The following is a 16,847-nucleotide window of genomic DNA, read 5'->3' as shown; positions in this document are numbered from 1 at the left end:
CCTATTTTTCTATAGAAATGGAATGTGGAAATGTCACAGTGGTCCACTTTATGCTTTGAATATAGCCCTTGCTGCTCTGCCATTGTCATGTATTTTTAAAATGGACATGTTTCTTTCTTTCCCTATTCTTTTTTAATCTCTTTTCCTCCCTAAGATTAGGGAAACGGGATTACCATTCTTCCCATCCTAGGCAGATTTGTGTCTTTGAGTACACACCCACCGCAGGAACAACTAATTCAGGTTTTGGGGATGGTACCAGAAGATCTCAAAAATGACTATCTCCTAAATTAACAAGTGGATTACAACTCCAACTTTGAATCACCTCTTTAAAAGGCCCCTGTTGGCCTGGGATTGTGGCTCAGAGGTAGAGCGGGTTGCCTAGCACTCTGGGGGATAGGATTTGATCCTCAGCACTACATACAAAAATAAAATTATTATATCCATCTACAACTAAACATATATTTTAAAAAGCCCCCTGTTTATGCTAAGGGGCAGAAACACAGCCTCTAGGAGAGGAGTCCCCTGTGTTTTTCGTTTCTAGCAAAGCAATAAATCCTCTTTTTATTTCTTGAGGGGGGAAAAGGAAAAAAGGTTTGTAAAATCCAACAGTGACGCCATTTGGTCTGGACTTTACTTGGGGAGACTTTATATTCCTGCTTGAATCTCATTGATTTTTATTAGTTTATTCCAGTTTTTTGTCTTCATGGTTTAATTTTGATGAGTCACATGTGTCCAGAAATTTGTCCATTTCTTATAGGCTTGTTAGAGTACAGATTTTCAATAATAATTTCTAATGATCCTTTGTATTTTCAAGGTATCAATTTAGTTTTATTTGGGTCTTTTCTTTCTTGGGTAGTCTAGCTAAAGGTTTGTAAACTTTCTTTTCAAAAAGCTAACTATTTGCTTCATTGATATTTTATTTCTTTTTAAATTTTACTTATCCCTGCTCTGTCATTTTTTCCCTTCTATTTTTGGGTTTGGTGTGGTTTTGCTTTTCTAAGTACTTGAGATACACTGTTAAGTTGTTTGAAATCATTGTTCTTATAAAGTGGTACTTATTGCTATAAACTTCCTTCTCTTGGCACTATATTTGCTACATGACATAATTTTTGGTATTCTGTGCTTCCATTTTCAATTGTTTCAATAAATTTTTAAATCTTCCTTTTTCTATAGTGACCTTTTGATGTCCAAAAGTAAAAAGACATGACTTCAAGTTCAAATATTCTTTCTTCTGCTTCATCTACTCTATTGTTCAGGCTTTCAGCTGTGTGCATACACACATACTTACTGAATTTTTCATTTCAAAGATTTGTTTGGTTTCTTCTAAATCTCCACTCAATTTCTCATTTTTATCATGTATTTTTCTTCTTAATTTCATTGAACTGTTTACCCGTAGTCTTTTAGATATCACTGAGCTTTTAAATAATTTATCAGACTTTTTAACTGTATCAATTTATCTGGAATCTTTTGGATCATGTATCTCTACCACTTTGATGAGGTGGCCATCTTGGGCATACCTTCAGGAGAAAGCTGCTTTCTGTCAGTTATGCAATGTTCACCTTATTTCCAGTAGTGCAGTCTCTTTTGCTGTGATTAATGTCTTTGGTATTGCCTACTGTGATGAAGTAAGAGAGAACCCTTGTTTCTGTGGTTCATGCAAGAATGAGACACACTAGCAAGCATGGTGCAACTTGCGTGCTGTGCTAGGGCTACTCCTACAATTCAGGTGATGGGGAATTCCTCACATACTGCTGATGCTAGCTCTGCTACTGACAAAGGCCTCTGGCACTGGTAGCACCAGCAGTAGTGAGGGCCCTGAATCACTTGTTCTGGTATAGTCCCATGAGACACATGAGGAGAGACAGTGGTGTGAACTGCAAATACCCAGTCCAGACAGCAGTATGTGGTCAGACAAGGTGCAGTGGAACTGTGGTGTACTTCTCAACTGATGGTAGTGCATATGTATAAATGGTGCCAAAGTTCCTCTTGACCCTTCTGGGCACCCATGATTAGCTGTGGAACCATGATGTTTTCCCCAACCCTGCCAAGAACAGGCATCTGAGTGTGGTGCAGGGACAGCAGGAACTATGCAGGCATTGAGTTACATATGGTCATTTATGCCCTTGGTCTCAGGGAAAGTGATCCAAGCTTCTGGTTCTCAATGTTATCACAGCCCATTCCCTTCTGTGTCACAACATCCATCCTTATACACCATCTAGTGGGCTTAGGTCAGTCACTCCACTGGGATAACTTGAATTTTCAAGATGGCTACTTTCAAACTGGTGAGTTTCTGGAAGCAGTTTCTGACCTCTAGAATATCCCAAACTTGGGCAATAGCTTACTTCTTAACACAGAAACTGGCTCCAGCACCGTGGGTATTCAATGGGAGATGATGTAAGATCTTTATCAAAAGCAGTGCTATTGACCAGATTTCAATCCTATTTTAACTGATAGTTTTTTGGGTCTCTTGCCCTTATTTCTGCAAAGTGGAGACTCCTCCTTGCTCGGCTGCGCAGCTAAAGTCACAGATGCTAGGGCATTTTGTTTTTCTTATTATAATGTTCCAGGTTTCTGAATATCCCAAGGTTCCAGTCTAATTTCCAGGGCTCTCCAATTGTAAGTCACCTCACAATGCAGCTTGTTACTTTGGTTCTTTGTGGAATAGCAGGTGAATGTTGGATACCCCCATTCAGCCTTCTCATTTCCTTTTCACTTCCCTCTCTCTGTCAGCTTACCTGGTTCTTTAGGTATAATGGTTTGCTTTTTGTAGCCCCCTGGCAGCAGGGATGATGACTATACAAATTTTTGCCCTCTGTGACCATTTTTCTTTGGATCACTTAAACATCTCTAACCCCTTTGGCATGTAATAGAAAGAAATCTCCAATCTAAGATGAGCAAACACAAAAATGCTTAGAGTAACAAAATTATAACCTTAGTTGCCTATCTCAAGTACAGAAATAAGAGTTCTAAACCAGCCCCACTCGTTGAATAATTATTTAAATTTCTGATAGTGATCCTGAAGCTACGAACATTAAAAATATGACTCAGAAGTTATTTTTGGAACAATTTACATACTATTAAAATGCAATATTAAATGTGTTTGGAGTTGAGGTCATTTTAGCATGTTTTAATTCTTTAGGAAATATATTTGTTCTGGTTCCTAAGTTAACTGACATCCATTTAAAAGCCAATTTGAAATCTAAGGTAAGTATTAGTCCAATTATATTCCGTGAATGACTAGTCTCAGATATTCTAGAAAAGTGTTACTAAATTTTTTCTATCAGTTTTGTCTACATAACATTTAGGGAATAAAGTATGTATAAAATAAAATAGTACTCTGTCTTCTGGATAAATTAGGATTTCTGCACTTAATTTGATAACAGTGATGTGCATGTTTATTATCATTTAAATGTTCTGAAGGAGTTAAAAATCAAATGTCAAAACACAAGGAGTAAACAAATTTTTAAAGAATTCTATACATTGTGTTGGATTGAAATGAGATGGTTGAATTGTACGGCTCCATCATTAAAAGAAACAATTTAAGACTAGTTGATTCATAATCTGTTTTTTTTCCTCTTTTTGGGCACAGACCTCAAGATATGTGGATAAAACTACTTAGCATATTTTTAATACTCGGGCAGGTCTTGATTGGAAAGGAATGACTATTGAACTGATATAGAGAACAATGAAAAACAATTGCTGCAATTATTGGAGGAAACAAATACAGTATGGTAATCTGTTTATGTAATATAACTCCAATTCTTTTAAAATAGAATTTTATGGTTGTTGGAAGAGAAACATTCTGTAAGGGAGAGTGGAAATGACTTTTTTTTTTTTTAAATGAGATCCCTAGAAGGATCAGAAATGAGATGATGACTCATAAAAAATAAGACCAAATGCTCTGGGTTTCTGGGTAAAATTGTTGAACAGCTGGTCAGTATGTGGCCCTGGATATCAGAATGGGAAATAGAGGCTAGGAAAGTGTTGAGCTTGGGCAAGGGGTTTTGAAATTCATGCAAAATAAAGAATTCAACTGTGCCTACATGTTAACTAAGCATTTAGCCCCCCGCCACATACACACACACACACACACACACACACACACACAAAACTGTCCACAGAAGACACAGGCTCCAATGGAAAGACTCTCTGTAGCAATCTTGAGCTGGGTAAGAGGCACTCAAATAATCGATGTTGGAGTCCTGGGGTGACAAGAGGCCATATTTCATGTGTGAGTTCATGTTGCCAAGTGTTACGTGGGTATAGGGTATTTTTAAGATAACCATACCAAGAGCACTTGCAGAGTTTGATGGAAAAGAAAGACCACTGCTTCACTGAAGCAGAAAGGGGGTGATTGGTGAGTTACTTTTCTTGATTAGAATAAAGGACATGGGGTCTACATAGATTTTTAGAAAACAAGTAGTCATCCAATAAACTATTTTAAAGAATATTATGCATATTATGAATACTAACTATACTCTTGTGCTAGCCTCTCTAGGAGAAGTCATGTAAAGGGGCAGCCCCCAGTACTTACATCTCTTCCAATCAGGTCCTCTTGGTTTTCCACAATTCCCCATGGGGCAATACCTATGGTACATATCTTCCCTCGAGATTTAGATGCGTGGTCCTTCAAGGCGTCTCCAACATGCCGAATGACACCTGGGGGCAGAGAGAGAAGTACTATCTTACTTTTTAAAGCAATGACCTTTATATTATTTTGAAGGGTGATAACTTTCTCCCAAGGTGAAATGCATCAAAAGCACAATTTTGATACTTTTGTGTATAAACCACATATTTAGGCAAGAACATAAGATTGTGATTGTGCCATTTATAATTCCCAGACTTGATATAAATGTCAGTAAAAGCATTACTAGAATCTGTATGAAAACATGCCTATAAGAAGAATAAATACAACTATTTTAGTCACTTTTACTTTTTTTGTATAAACCTAATGATTTGTTCATAGGACTTAGGACACGCTTAATGTGTTGATTCTATAGAAAGTACCATATATAATGTTATATTAAACATACACTCCAGATTATGTTTGAGTCAGAATCATTTGAATAATTATTTAGCTCACATTTTTAGTCCTAATTTCATCTTCCTATTTACAAAATATGTAGCAAATCTACTTCATGTTGGCTTATTCTGTAGAAAATTTGTTAAAAATACACCTTTAATCTTCATCATTCAAATTTTCTTCTTCTGTCCTCAACATAGTTAAAGGAAATTTAGTTTAAAATGGTTGTGAACCTATCTCTCACCTTTTCATAAACTATTTAAAGAAGATGTAAAGAAAATGTGGTATATATACTCAATGGAAAATTTCTCAGCTTAAAAGAAGAGTGAAATTATGGCATTTGCTAGTAAATGGATGGAGTTGGAGAATATCATGCCAAGCAAAATAAGCCAATCCCCCAAAAACCAAAGGCCAAATGTTTTCTCTAATATGCAGATGCTAATTCACAATAAGGCAGGGGCACTAGGGAAGAATAATGTTATCTTAGATTAATTAGAGGAAAGTGATGGGAAGAGAGTAGATATGGGGATAGGAAAAATAGTAGAATAAAACAGACATTATTACTTTATATATGTATATGACTACATGACCAATATGATTCTGCAACATGTACAGTCAGAAAAAATGGGAAATTATATCCTGTCTATGTATGATATACCAAAGAGCATACATGCATTCTACTGTCAAGTATTACTAATTAAAATAAATAAATAAATTAAAAAAATAATTTCTAATCTTTTAACTTCCCTCTTGAACAATTATTTTTAGATTCCATTTATCAAAATTCTACCTCTTCCTCAAGAAAAACATCACACCGAGTGCCATCTCCTATATAAATGTGGAGTTGGATTTGATTTCTCAAGTTGGATTCCATTTACACATAATGCAGTTTGCACAGCTTGAGCAGCTCCACATGTCACCTGATCTGTTCTACAATGATTCATAATTATGTATAAGAATGACTCTGCCAATAATAAAGCTCCTTAAGGGCAAGGGCTCAGAAATTGTGTCCCAAACACGCAGAACATACCAGGCAATTTAATCAGGGGAGAGAATCTACATGCTTAAAGAACCTGCTTTTAAAAATCAAGTACCAATGTAGTGTAAATGACCACTAATCCATGTTGCTCTATGCTGGGAGTATGGAGGAGCACATTATTCTCACTTGGTAGTTTGTGTAAGATTTTTCTAAGCGCTGGGTGCAGTGGTGCACACCTGTGATCTCAGTGGCTCAGGAGGACGATGAGTTGCTAAATAATACATGAGACCCTGTCTGTAAATAAAATACAACACAGGACTGGGGATATGGCTCAGTGGTAGAGTGTCCTTGTGTTCAACTGTGGTACTCCCCCCGCCCCCCAGAAAAAGAGAATTTTCTAAGATAGCTTCTGAAAACACTAAAACATGAAAATCTGTATATTAATGATAATATGCAAAACATAGGGCCAACCCTGAACAAGAAGTTTAGCTTCATGGTATGCCTCACTGTCTGCCACAATTTTCTTATTACCTCTTACCTAACTTCAGCATCTGTCATTAGATTGTCACTTTGGTCTTGAACTGAATGATAAGTCCAGAGGGAAGCAGAGATGAACTCTTTGGTTTGTAGTGGGTTTTTTTTTTTTTTTTTTTTTTTTTTTTTTTTTTTTTAGTAGTAGAGATTGAACCCAGAGGTACTCTATTACTAAGCTACATCTACATTCCTTTTTGGGGCAGGATCTTGCTAGTCTGATCTCAAACTTGTAATTTGTTTCAGTCTCCTGAGTTGCTGGAATTCTAGAGGCCTGTGTCAGTTTATAGTATTTAAGATGTACATTTTTTTTGACATTGAATGCATTATGTAAAAGAAGAAAAATAATGTTCCAACTTCTTAGAAATAGATTGGCAGGAGTTTCTTTCAAAATTTAGAAGCTTTTGGTTTGGTGACTGCATGTCAGGAAAGTCTACAGCTGGAGAATCACGGATAGGCGATGGCCACTTAGTAGGGAGCAAAAACATGGGGCTTAAAACCTGAACAGTCACTGAAAGAATTTTGCTCTTTGGATATTTGATTACTAGAGTGTAAACATTAAAGAGCTGACTGAGCAGGTCAATCTAAGATCATGTCAGCTTCGAGACAGAGTCAGGATTTCACATAACAATATGAAGCATGGGCAGCATTCAGTTCATTGCTGAAATGTGCTTGTGCAGCTGTGTCTGATTCCCAAATTCTAGGTATTTAGAATTTGCAGAGCAGATCTCAAACATTGTCCAAACTACAAACAAACAAAAAATTGAGAAAACATGGTATTTAAAAGCAGCAATAGTTGGCCCAAAGTTACGTTCAGAATGTCCCACTAACAACAAATGTGTCTGTGTACAGACTTTGAGCCTTGTAATGAGTTTGCATTAATTTACTACAACTTACTTGTAAACTGCTAATTGGCACATCCAACTCAGGCTGGGGAAATAGGGCAACAAAGTTTACGTGCTTCCAATTTATTATCTGTTGTACATTGATAAGTGCTTATATTCAGAACTTTATATATGTAAGTAAGAATTGATTTGAGAGCATGCCTGTATCACAATATAGAAACTCATTAGGTAGTAGGAAAACTAGTATCTGGGATGAGGTGTGTCTTCTATTGGTGCAGAGATGATTTAATGGAATATTTTAAATAATAAACACACCAGACCCTAGGGTGCATCAGGCCCTGAGTTCCATCCCCAGTACCTCAGCCAAAAAAAAAAAAAGTTACTAGATATTTATATGACAACTTGAGCTACTGAAAACATCCTACAAAACCCCATTGGTCATATTTACAAATTCTTCAGAGTCAACCATTAATCATTTCAACCTGTTACTTAATTCTTAAAAATAATGATACGGTGATCATTTTGGAAAAGGAGGCTGAGAGAGAACCAGGCAGAGGATTTCACATAAACATATTAAAGCATGGGCAGCATTCAGTTCATTTCTGAAATGTGCTTGTGCAGCTGTGTCTTGAGCCTTATAATGAGGAGCAGGGGAGAGGTGGGTAAATATAAATACACTCTTAGAAAATGATCTGAGGCACAACATTCTCATGGCCTTATGATGCCTTTCCCCGTCACACTCCAGTTACCTGTGTTAACCCCTCCAGTGAAGATCCACGCTCCAGTGGTCATGGCTGCTTTGATGAGACCTTTCCCAAAGACTTGCTTGAGTTTGGGCTGGAGTTCAAAGTTCTGCAGGCCCCCGTGGACAGAGATGAGAAGCTTGGGAAGCTCCAGTTGCCATTCCTTGGTCATCAGGTGTAGAAGGAGATCAGGTTTCGTATCAAAGGATACTCGCACGTACTAGAAGAAGAAAGGCCATTTAATGAAATATTTTAAGTAATATATTATTTAAATATTTCAATAAGACACTATTTAATATTTTTATGAGATAGATATCATTACATGTATAAAGATACGAATGGTGTGAATATACTTTATATACAGAGATATGAAAAATTGTGCTCTATATGTGTAATATGAATTGTAATGCATTCTGCTGTCATATAACAAATTAGCAAAAAAATAAAGGAAATGGCAACAAAAATATTATTATTTAAATATTTTAAATAATTGATTAGGGAGATGGGCTGGACTTTTGAGGCTTTTTTTTTTCCCCCTCAATGTAGATTGAACTGAGGGCCACAAACATGCTGTATCACTGAATGACATTCTCAGCCCTTTTTATTTTGAGATATTTCTCCCTGAGTTACTCTGGCTGGTCTTGAGCTTGTGATCTTCCTGCCTCAGCTTCCTGGGTAGCAGGGATTACAGGTGTGCCTCACTGCATCATGTGGCAACTTGTCATATGTGTTGTTACTTGAAGAAAATTTTTATGTGAAATCAGATTTTTATTTTTTTTAAAAGGGTGATCACTTCCTTTACCAAAAGAGCCTTCAAGAGATGAAGAGTTTAGAGGTTTTCTTGAAATTCTGTAACTACAAACTTAAATTATTTGATTTTCTAAAATGTTGTCTAAGCACAACTTTTCCCAAAATGAGTTTTGTCCAAAATAAAGCATGCTAATATTTTACCATTGATTATATTTTGTGGAAGGGCCCAAATAGCTCCAATGTTTCAATGAGTAATGGCTTCAAATAAATTGAATGCAGATAGGCCTATGTATTTTTGTGATCCTACTATTTTGAGAGGTTTTTGAAGATCATACAGTCCTACATAAGGCAATGAAAAATTTGAAATAAGGTAACAGATTATATTGAAGTCTATAATAATTGCATATGAAAATGTTTTATTTTTAAAGAGAATTAATTATTCCCACAGGATAATTGAAAATTAAGTTTTATAGCAGATATCAAGGTTTTACCAGATGCAATTAGAAATAAAATTATGAGATGTAAAAAGAAAATGCTTTAAATACATATGTAAATAAACATTAACAAAAACAGGTTCATTTAGGTCTTCATGTACTTATAAAGATTTTATTCTAATCATGCATAACAAATTAGAATAAATAAATAATTTAAAAAGATTTGATTCTAGCTAGAAACAACTAAAATACTAGGTAAATAGAAAAAAGCTTTAGAAATACATTGCCGAATTGGTCTGAAAAGAAGGGATATTCAACCCTTAAAGTAGAAGCTGTAAACTTGGGAGGTTGCAAAATGTCAAGGCAAGGCAGGTGCTCGCTTCGGCAGCACATATACTAAAATTGGAACGATACAGAGAAGATTAGCATGGCCCCTGCGCAAGGATGACATGCAAATTCGTGAAGCGTTCCATATTTTTGACAATGAAGATAAAGTATTTCAACTTGAAAAGAACATAGACAGCTCAGCAAGACTGTTAAGAAACCATGAGCAGAACATCCAAGAAATATGGGATAACATCAAGAGACCAAATTTAAGAGTCATTGGGATACAGGAAGGGACAGAGTTTCAAACCAAAGGAATGAGCAATATATTCAATGAAATAATACAAGAAAACTTCCCAGACTTGAAGAATGAGACAGAATCCCAAATCCTAGAAGCCTACAGGACGCCGAATGTGCAAAATCATAAGAGACCCACACCTAGACACATTATAATGAAGATGCCCAACATACAGAATAAGGAGAGAATTTTAAAAGCTACAAGAGAAAGGAAGCAGATCACATTTAGGGGTAAGCCAGTCAGGATAACAGCTGATCTTTCAACACAGACTCTGAAAGCTAGAAGATCCTGGAATAACATATTTCAAACACTGAAAGAAAATGGGTTCCAACCAAGAATTGTGTTTCCAGCGAAATTAAGCTTCAGGATGGAAGATGAAATTAAAACCTTCCACGATAAACAAAAGTTAAAAGAATTTGCAGCTAGAAAACCATTTCTTCTAAACATCCTTGGCAAAACATTACAGGAAGAGGAAATGGAAAATAACAATGAAAACCAACAGTGGGAGGTAGGACAGTAAAGGGGGGAAAATAATCAAAGAGGAAAACAAACCATGTTTAGTAACATAAATAAACAAATATGGCTGGAAGAACAACCCATATCTCAATAATAACCCTAAATGTTAATGGCTTAAACTCACCAATCAAGAGACACAGGCTAGTAGAATGGATCACAAAACAAGACCCAACAATATGCTGCCTACAGGAGACGCATTTGATAGGAAAAGACATACATAGGCTGAAGGTGAAAGGTTGGGAAAAATCATATCACTCATATGGACTTCGGAAACAAGCAGGAGTGTCCATACTCATATCAAATAAAATAGATTTCAAGCCAAAGTTAATCAAAAGGGATAAAGAGGGACACTACATACTGCTTAAGGGAACCATACACCAACAAGACATAACAATCATAAATATATATGCCCCAAACAATGGTGCAGCTATGTTCGTCAAACTAACTCTTCTCAAGTTCAAGAGTCTAATAGACCACCATACCATAATCATGGGAGACTTCAACACACCTTTCTCGCCACTGGACAGATCTTCCAAACAAAAGTTGAATACGGAAACTATAGAACTCAATAACACAATTAATAACCTAGACTTAATTGACATATATAGAATATACCACCCAACATCAAGCAGTTACACTTTTTTCTCAGCAGCACATGGATCCTTCTCAAAAATAGATCATATATTATGTCACAGGGAAACTCTTAGACAATACAAAGGAGTAGAGATAATACCATGCATCCTATCTGATCATAATGGAATGGAACTGAAAATCAACGATAAAAGAAGGAAGGAAAAAGAATACATAACTTGGAGAATGAACAATAGGTTACTGAATGATCAATGGGTTATAGAAGACATCAAGGAGGAAATTAAAAAATTCTTAGAGATTAATGAAAACACTGACACAACATATCGGAATCTATGGGACACATTGAAAGCAGTTCTAAGAGGAAAATTCATTGCTTGGAGTTCATTCCTTAAAAAAAGAAAAACCAACAAATAAATGATCTCATACTTCATCTCAAAATCCTAGAAAAAGAAGAGCAAAACAACAGCAAAAGAAGTAGAAGGCAAGAAATAATTAAAATCAGAGCTGAAATTAATGAAATCGAAACAAAAGAAACAATTGACAAAATTGACAAAACTAAAAGTTGGTTCTTTGAAAAAATAAACAAAATCGACAGACCCTTAGCGATGCTAGCGAAGAGAAGAAGAGAGAGAACTCAAATTACTAGCATATGGGATGAAAAAGGCAATATCACAACAGACAATTCAGAAATACAGAAGATAATCAAAAACTATTTTGAATCCTTATACTCCAATAAATTAGAAGATAATGAAGGCATAGATAAATTTCTTAAATCATATGATCTGCCCAGATTGAGTCAGGAGGATATAGAAAACCTAAACAGACCAATATCAATTGAGGAAATAGAAGAAACCATCAAAAGACTACCAACTAAGAAAAGCCCAGGACCGGATGGGTATACAGCAGAATTTTACAAAACCTTTAAAGAAGAACTAATACCAATACTTTTCAAGCTACTTCACGAAATAGAAAAGGAGGGAGAACTTCCAAATTCATTCTATGAGGCCAACATCACCCTGATACCTAAAGCAGACAAAGACACTTCAAAGAAAGAAAACTACAGACCAATATCTCTAATGAACCTAGATGCAAAAATCCTCAATAAAATTCTGGCGAATCGGATACAAAAACATATCAAAAAAATTGTACACCATGATCAAGTAGGATTCATCCCTGGGATGCAAGGCTGGTTAAATATACGGAAATCAATAAATGTTATTCACCACATGAATAGACTTAAAAATAAGAACCATATGATCATCTCGATAGATGCGGAAAAAGCATTCGACAAAGTACAGCATCCCTTTATGTTCAAAACTCTAGAAAAACTAGGGATAACAGGAACATACCTCAATATTGTAAAAGCAATCTATGCCAAGCCTCAGGCTAGCATCATTCTGAATGGAGAAAAACTGAAGGCATTCCCTCTAAAATCTGGAACAAGACAGGGATGCCCTCTCTCTCCACTTCTCTTCAACATAGTTCTCGAAACACTGGCCAGAGCAATTAGACAGACGAAAGAAATTAAAGGCATCAAAATAGGAAAAGAAGAACTTAAATTATCACTATTTGCAGATGACATGATTCTATACCTAGCAGACCCAAAAGGGTCTACAAAGAAACTATTAGAGCTAATAAATGAATTCAGCAAAGTGGCAGGATATAAAATCAACACGCATAAATCAAAGGCATTCCTGTATATCAGCGACAAATCCTCTGAAATGGAAATGAGGACAACCACTCCATTCACAATATCTTCAAAAAAAATAAAATACTTGGGAATCAACCTAACAAAAGAGGTGAAAGACTTATACAATGAAAACTACAGAACCCTAAAGAGAGAAATAGAAGAAGATCTTAGAAGATGGAAAAATATACCCTGTTCATGGATAGGCAGAACTAACATCATCAAAATGGCGATATTACCAAAAGTTCTGTATAGGTTTAATGCAATGCCAATCAAAATCCCAACGGCATTTCTTGTAGAAATAGAGAAAGCAATCATGAAATTCATATGGAAAAATAAAAGACCCAGAATAGCAAAAACAATGCTAAGCAGGAAGTGTGAATCAGGCGGTATAGCGATACCAGACTTCAAACTATACTACAGAGCAATAGTAACAAAAACAGCATGGTACTGGTACCAAAACAGGCGGGTGGACCAATGGTACAGAATAGAGGACACAGAAACCAATCCACAAAACTACAACTACCTTATATTTGATAAAGGGGCTAAAAGCATGCAATGGAGGAAGGATAGCATCTTCAACAAATGGTGCTGGGATAACTGGAAATCCATATGCAACAAAATGAAACTGAATCCCTTTCTCTCGCCATGCACAAAAGTGAATTCAAAATGGATCAAGGAGCTTGATATCAAATCAGAGACACGCCGTCTGATAGAAGAAAAAGTTGGCTACGATCTACATTCGGTGGGGTCGGGCTCCAAATTCCTCAATAGGACACCCATAGCACAAAAGTTAATAACTAGAATCAACAAATGGGACTTACTCAAACTAAAAAGTTTTTTCTCAGCAAAAGAAACAATAAGAGAGGTAAATAGAGAGCCTACATCCTGGGAACAAATCTTTACTCCTCACACTTCAGATAGAGCCCTAATATCCAGAGTATACAAAGAACTCAAAAAATTAGACAATAAGAGAACAAACAACCCAATCAACAAATGGGCCAAGGACCTGAACAGACACTTCTCAGAGGAGGACATACAATCAATCAACAAGTACATGAAAAAATGCTCACCATCTCTAGCAGTCAGAGAAATGCAAATCAAAACCACCCTAAGATACCATCTCACTCCAGTAAGATTGGCAGCCATTATGAAGTCAAACAACAAGTGCTGGCGAGGATGTGGGGAAAAGGGTACACTTGTACATTGCTGGTGGGACTGCAAATTGGTGCAGCCAATTTGGAAAGCAGTATGGAGATTTCTTGGAAAGCTGGGAATGGAGTCACCATTTGACCCAGCTATTCCCCTTCTCGGTCTATTCCCTAAAGACCTAAAAAGAGCATGCTACAGGGACACTGCTACATCGATGTTCATAGCAGCACAATTCACAATAGCAAGACTGTGGAACCAACCTAGATGCCCTTCAATAGATGAATGGATAAAAAAAAATGTGGCATTTATACACAATGGAGTATTACTCTGCATTAAAAAATGACAAAATCATAGAATTTACAGGGAAATGGATGGCATTAGAGCAGATTATGCTAAGTGAAGCTAGCCAATCCTTAAAAAACAAATGCCAAATGTCTTCTTTGATATAAAGAGAGTAACTAAGAACAGAGTAGGGTCGAAGAGCATGAGAAGAAGATTAAACAGGGATGAGAGGTGGGAGGGAAAGGGAGAGAGAAGGGAAATTGCATGGAAATGGAAGGAGACCCTCAGAGTTATACAAAAGTACATACAAGAGGAAGTGAGGGGAAAGGGGAAAATAATACAAGGGGGACAAACGAATGTCAGTAGAGGGGGCAGAGAGAGAAGAGGGGAGGGGAGGGGAGGGGAGGGGAGGGGGGATAGTAGAGGATAGGAAAGGCAGCAGAACACAACAGACACTAGTATGGCAATATGTAAATCAATGGATGTGTAACTGATGTGATTCTGCAATCTGTATATGGGGTAAAAATGGGAGCTCATAACCCACTTGAATCAAAGTGTGAAATATGATATATCAAGAACTATGTAATGTTTTGAACAACCAACAATAAAAAATTAAAAAAAAAAAAAAGAATTGGAGACAATAAAAAAAAAAAAAAAGGCAAGGCGGACCCCGAGGGTCTAAATCCTGGTCTTCCTGAACATTTGATTTGATGGCCTTATGAAGTATGGGGGAGTTTAATAGGAAGCTTGAGTAAAGCTGGCCTACTTCAAAGGACTCCACCCTGAAGCATCAGGAAGAAAAAAATAAGTAACTCTGATGTACAGAAAAAGGCAGCAAAGAAGTTTGCCTACCTCAACCTTGGCTCTGGGTAGAAGGGAATGAAAAAATCTTCCTCTGATTATTTCTAAATACAAGTAGGCCTTCACACAGGTTTTGGCCCACATTCATGCTATCAATTCAGTTTAAGACACACCAAGCATAGTGTTGAAGGTAAGATGGATCTGGTTGAGTAATCCCTCCAGATAACTGGAGAAGCAAATACAGTTTCTTTGTGGAGGGAGGCGTCATTGATCCCGGTGGGAAATAATTCCCATGGGAATGTAAGCATTCCCTGGTCCTAAAGTAAAATCTAATCACAATTATATATGGAAACAAAGCAGCATGAATCAGAAACAGGCAGCAGAGTAACATTCTCAAAGATATTGAAATGATTAGACAGAATACGTAATAGCTATGTTTGATATGCTAAAAGCAAATGAAATGACTGAATGTATGAGGAAGGAATAACCATGCACAATTGAAAAAAGAATGAAACAGACCTTCTAGAAATTAATATGGAGTAATTTAAAGGAAAATTATAATTGAAAAACTACAGAAGAGAGACACTGGTAATAGGTCTGGAAAATACAACAGATACAACCTACAAAGACAAAGGAATTAAAAATATAAAAGAAAAATGAAGACCCTTGAAGGAGATAATTAGAATTGTAGATAGAAATAAAAAATGTGAAAGAGGTAATCCTTGAAGAGCTATTGCCTGGGCATTTTTCAGAATTATTGAAAGATAGTAATTCTCAGGTGCAGAAAGTTCAGTGAATCCTACGCAGGATGGATTACAAAAAAATGAATTCAAGGACACACAGAGATAACATCAAACGGTGGGGGAATATCCTCAAGTAAAAGATCATCCACAAAGAAACAGTCAATAAACCTAGGCTGTGCCCCAATAGCAACAATGGATACCCAAAGCCAGGATCTGTAATGTGCCGTGAGAAATTATCTGTCAGTCTAGAAGTCTGGTCAGCAAAAATTCCTTAACAAGTGACAGCAAATTATAGATACTTTCTGACTGCTCAAACTGAGTTTACCTCTAGCAGATTTTGCTAAAGAAAATTTTAAAGTATATATAACAGGCAGAATTTGTAAGATCTAATATGGATGAATTGGGATGTGAGATGGGATGATAAACTAAGATTTTAACAACTTTATGGTAAGTCTAAAAAAACACTCATGATGAAAATGTCTAATTTTTGGTAAAAAGGGATAGAAGTAAAGCACTGGAAAATCTGGTATACAAATTGGATGAAGTAACTAAAATCATAGCATTCAGAAGTCTGTATGTGCATGGAAGAAAAGAGAAAGGTATTAACTGAGTTTTGACCAATTTCATGTAACTTTTTGAAGTTTGTACGTGGGATCAGATGCATATACATTAATTCATGTATTGTCTTACCCTAAACATTTTTTTTATAATAAGGAGGAATACACTCTCATGATAAAAGCATATTGTAATGATTTCATAGACCAGGAAGTCATTTATTTTTATATATTATGTACTGTGCATAATTGTATATGCTATGCTTTTATAGGACTTGCAGCACAATGGGTTTATTTACACCATGTTGCCACAAACATAATATATTGTGCTTCAACATTAAGACTTTAACGATGTCATTAGGTGATGAGGATGTTTCAGGTCCATGATAATTTTATGGGATCACCATTACACATGTGGCTCATTATTGATCAAAATATTGTGATGATATCAAAAATCACATTACATGCAATGTGCTCTACATGTTCCATTTCATGTACTCTTCTCAGTAATAAAGAGGTTGGCATCAGCCACATTTTCAGATGGGAACAGAAAAGATCCATCATGTTCTCAAGTGCACATTGCTAGTAAAACAG

At 36.2% G+C, this 16,847-nt stretch overlaps 1 protein-coding gene and 1 non-coding gene across 14 annotated transcripts in view; one reads left to right on the top strand and one right to left on the bottom strand.

Moving 5' to 3' along the window:
- Nucleotides 1-16,847, bottom strand: part of Trpm3 (transient receptor potential cation channel subfamily M member 3) — a 536,247-nt gene that overhangs the window by 270,019 nt on the left and 249,381 nt on the right. For all 13 annotated transcript variants that reach the window (XM_058584013.1, XM_058584014.1, XM_058584015.1 and 10 more), the window contains exons 4-5: nucleotides 8,128-8,341; nucleotides 4,535-4,659 (exon numbers count right to left, since the gene is read on the bottom strand). In XM_058584013.1, the coding sequence (XP_058439996.1) occupies nucleotides 4,535-4,659; nucleotides 8,128-8,341 (339 nt within the window). The remainder of the gene's footprint in view (nucleotides 1-4,534; nucleotides 4,660-8,127; nucleotides 8,342-16,847) is intronic.
- Nucleotides 9,678-9,784, top strand: LOC124103027 (U6 spliceosomal RNA). The gene has a single exon (XR_006855057.1). It is a non-coding gene; the product is annotated as a U6 spliceosomal RNA (small nuclear RNA).

This window comes from Marmota monax, unplaced genomic scaffold, assembly GCF_021218885.2.
Source record: "Marmota monax isolate L192 unplaced genomic scaffold, Marmota_monax_Labrador192_F-V1.1 WCK01_AAM20220418_F8-fsc00059, whole genome shotgun sequence".
NCBI lineage: Eukaryota > Metazoa > Chordata > Mammalia > Rodentia > Sciuridae > Marmota > Marmota monax.
The sequence above is the reverse complement of the archived record's forward strand: the minus strand, read 5'-3'. Positions and strand labels throughout refer to the sequence as shown.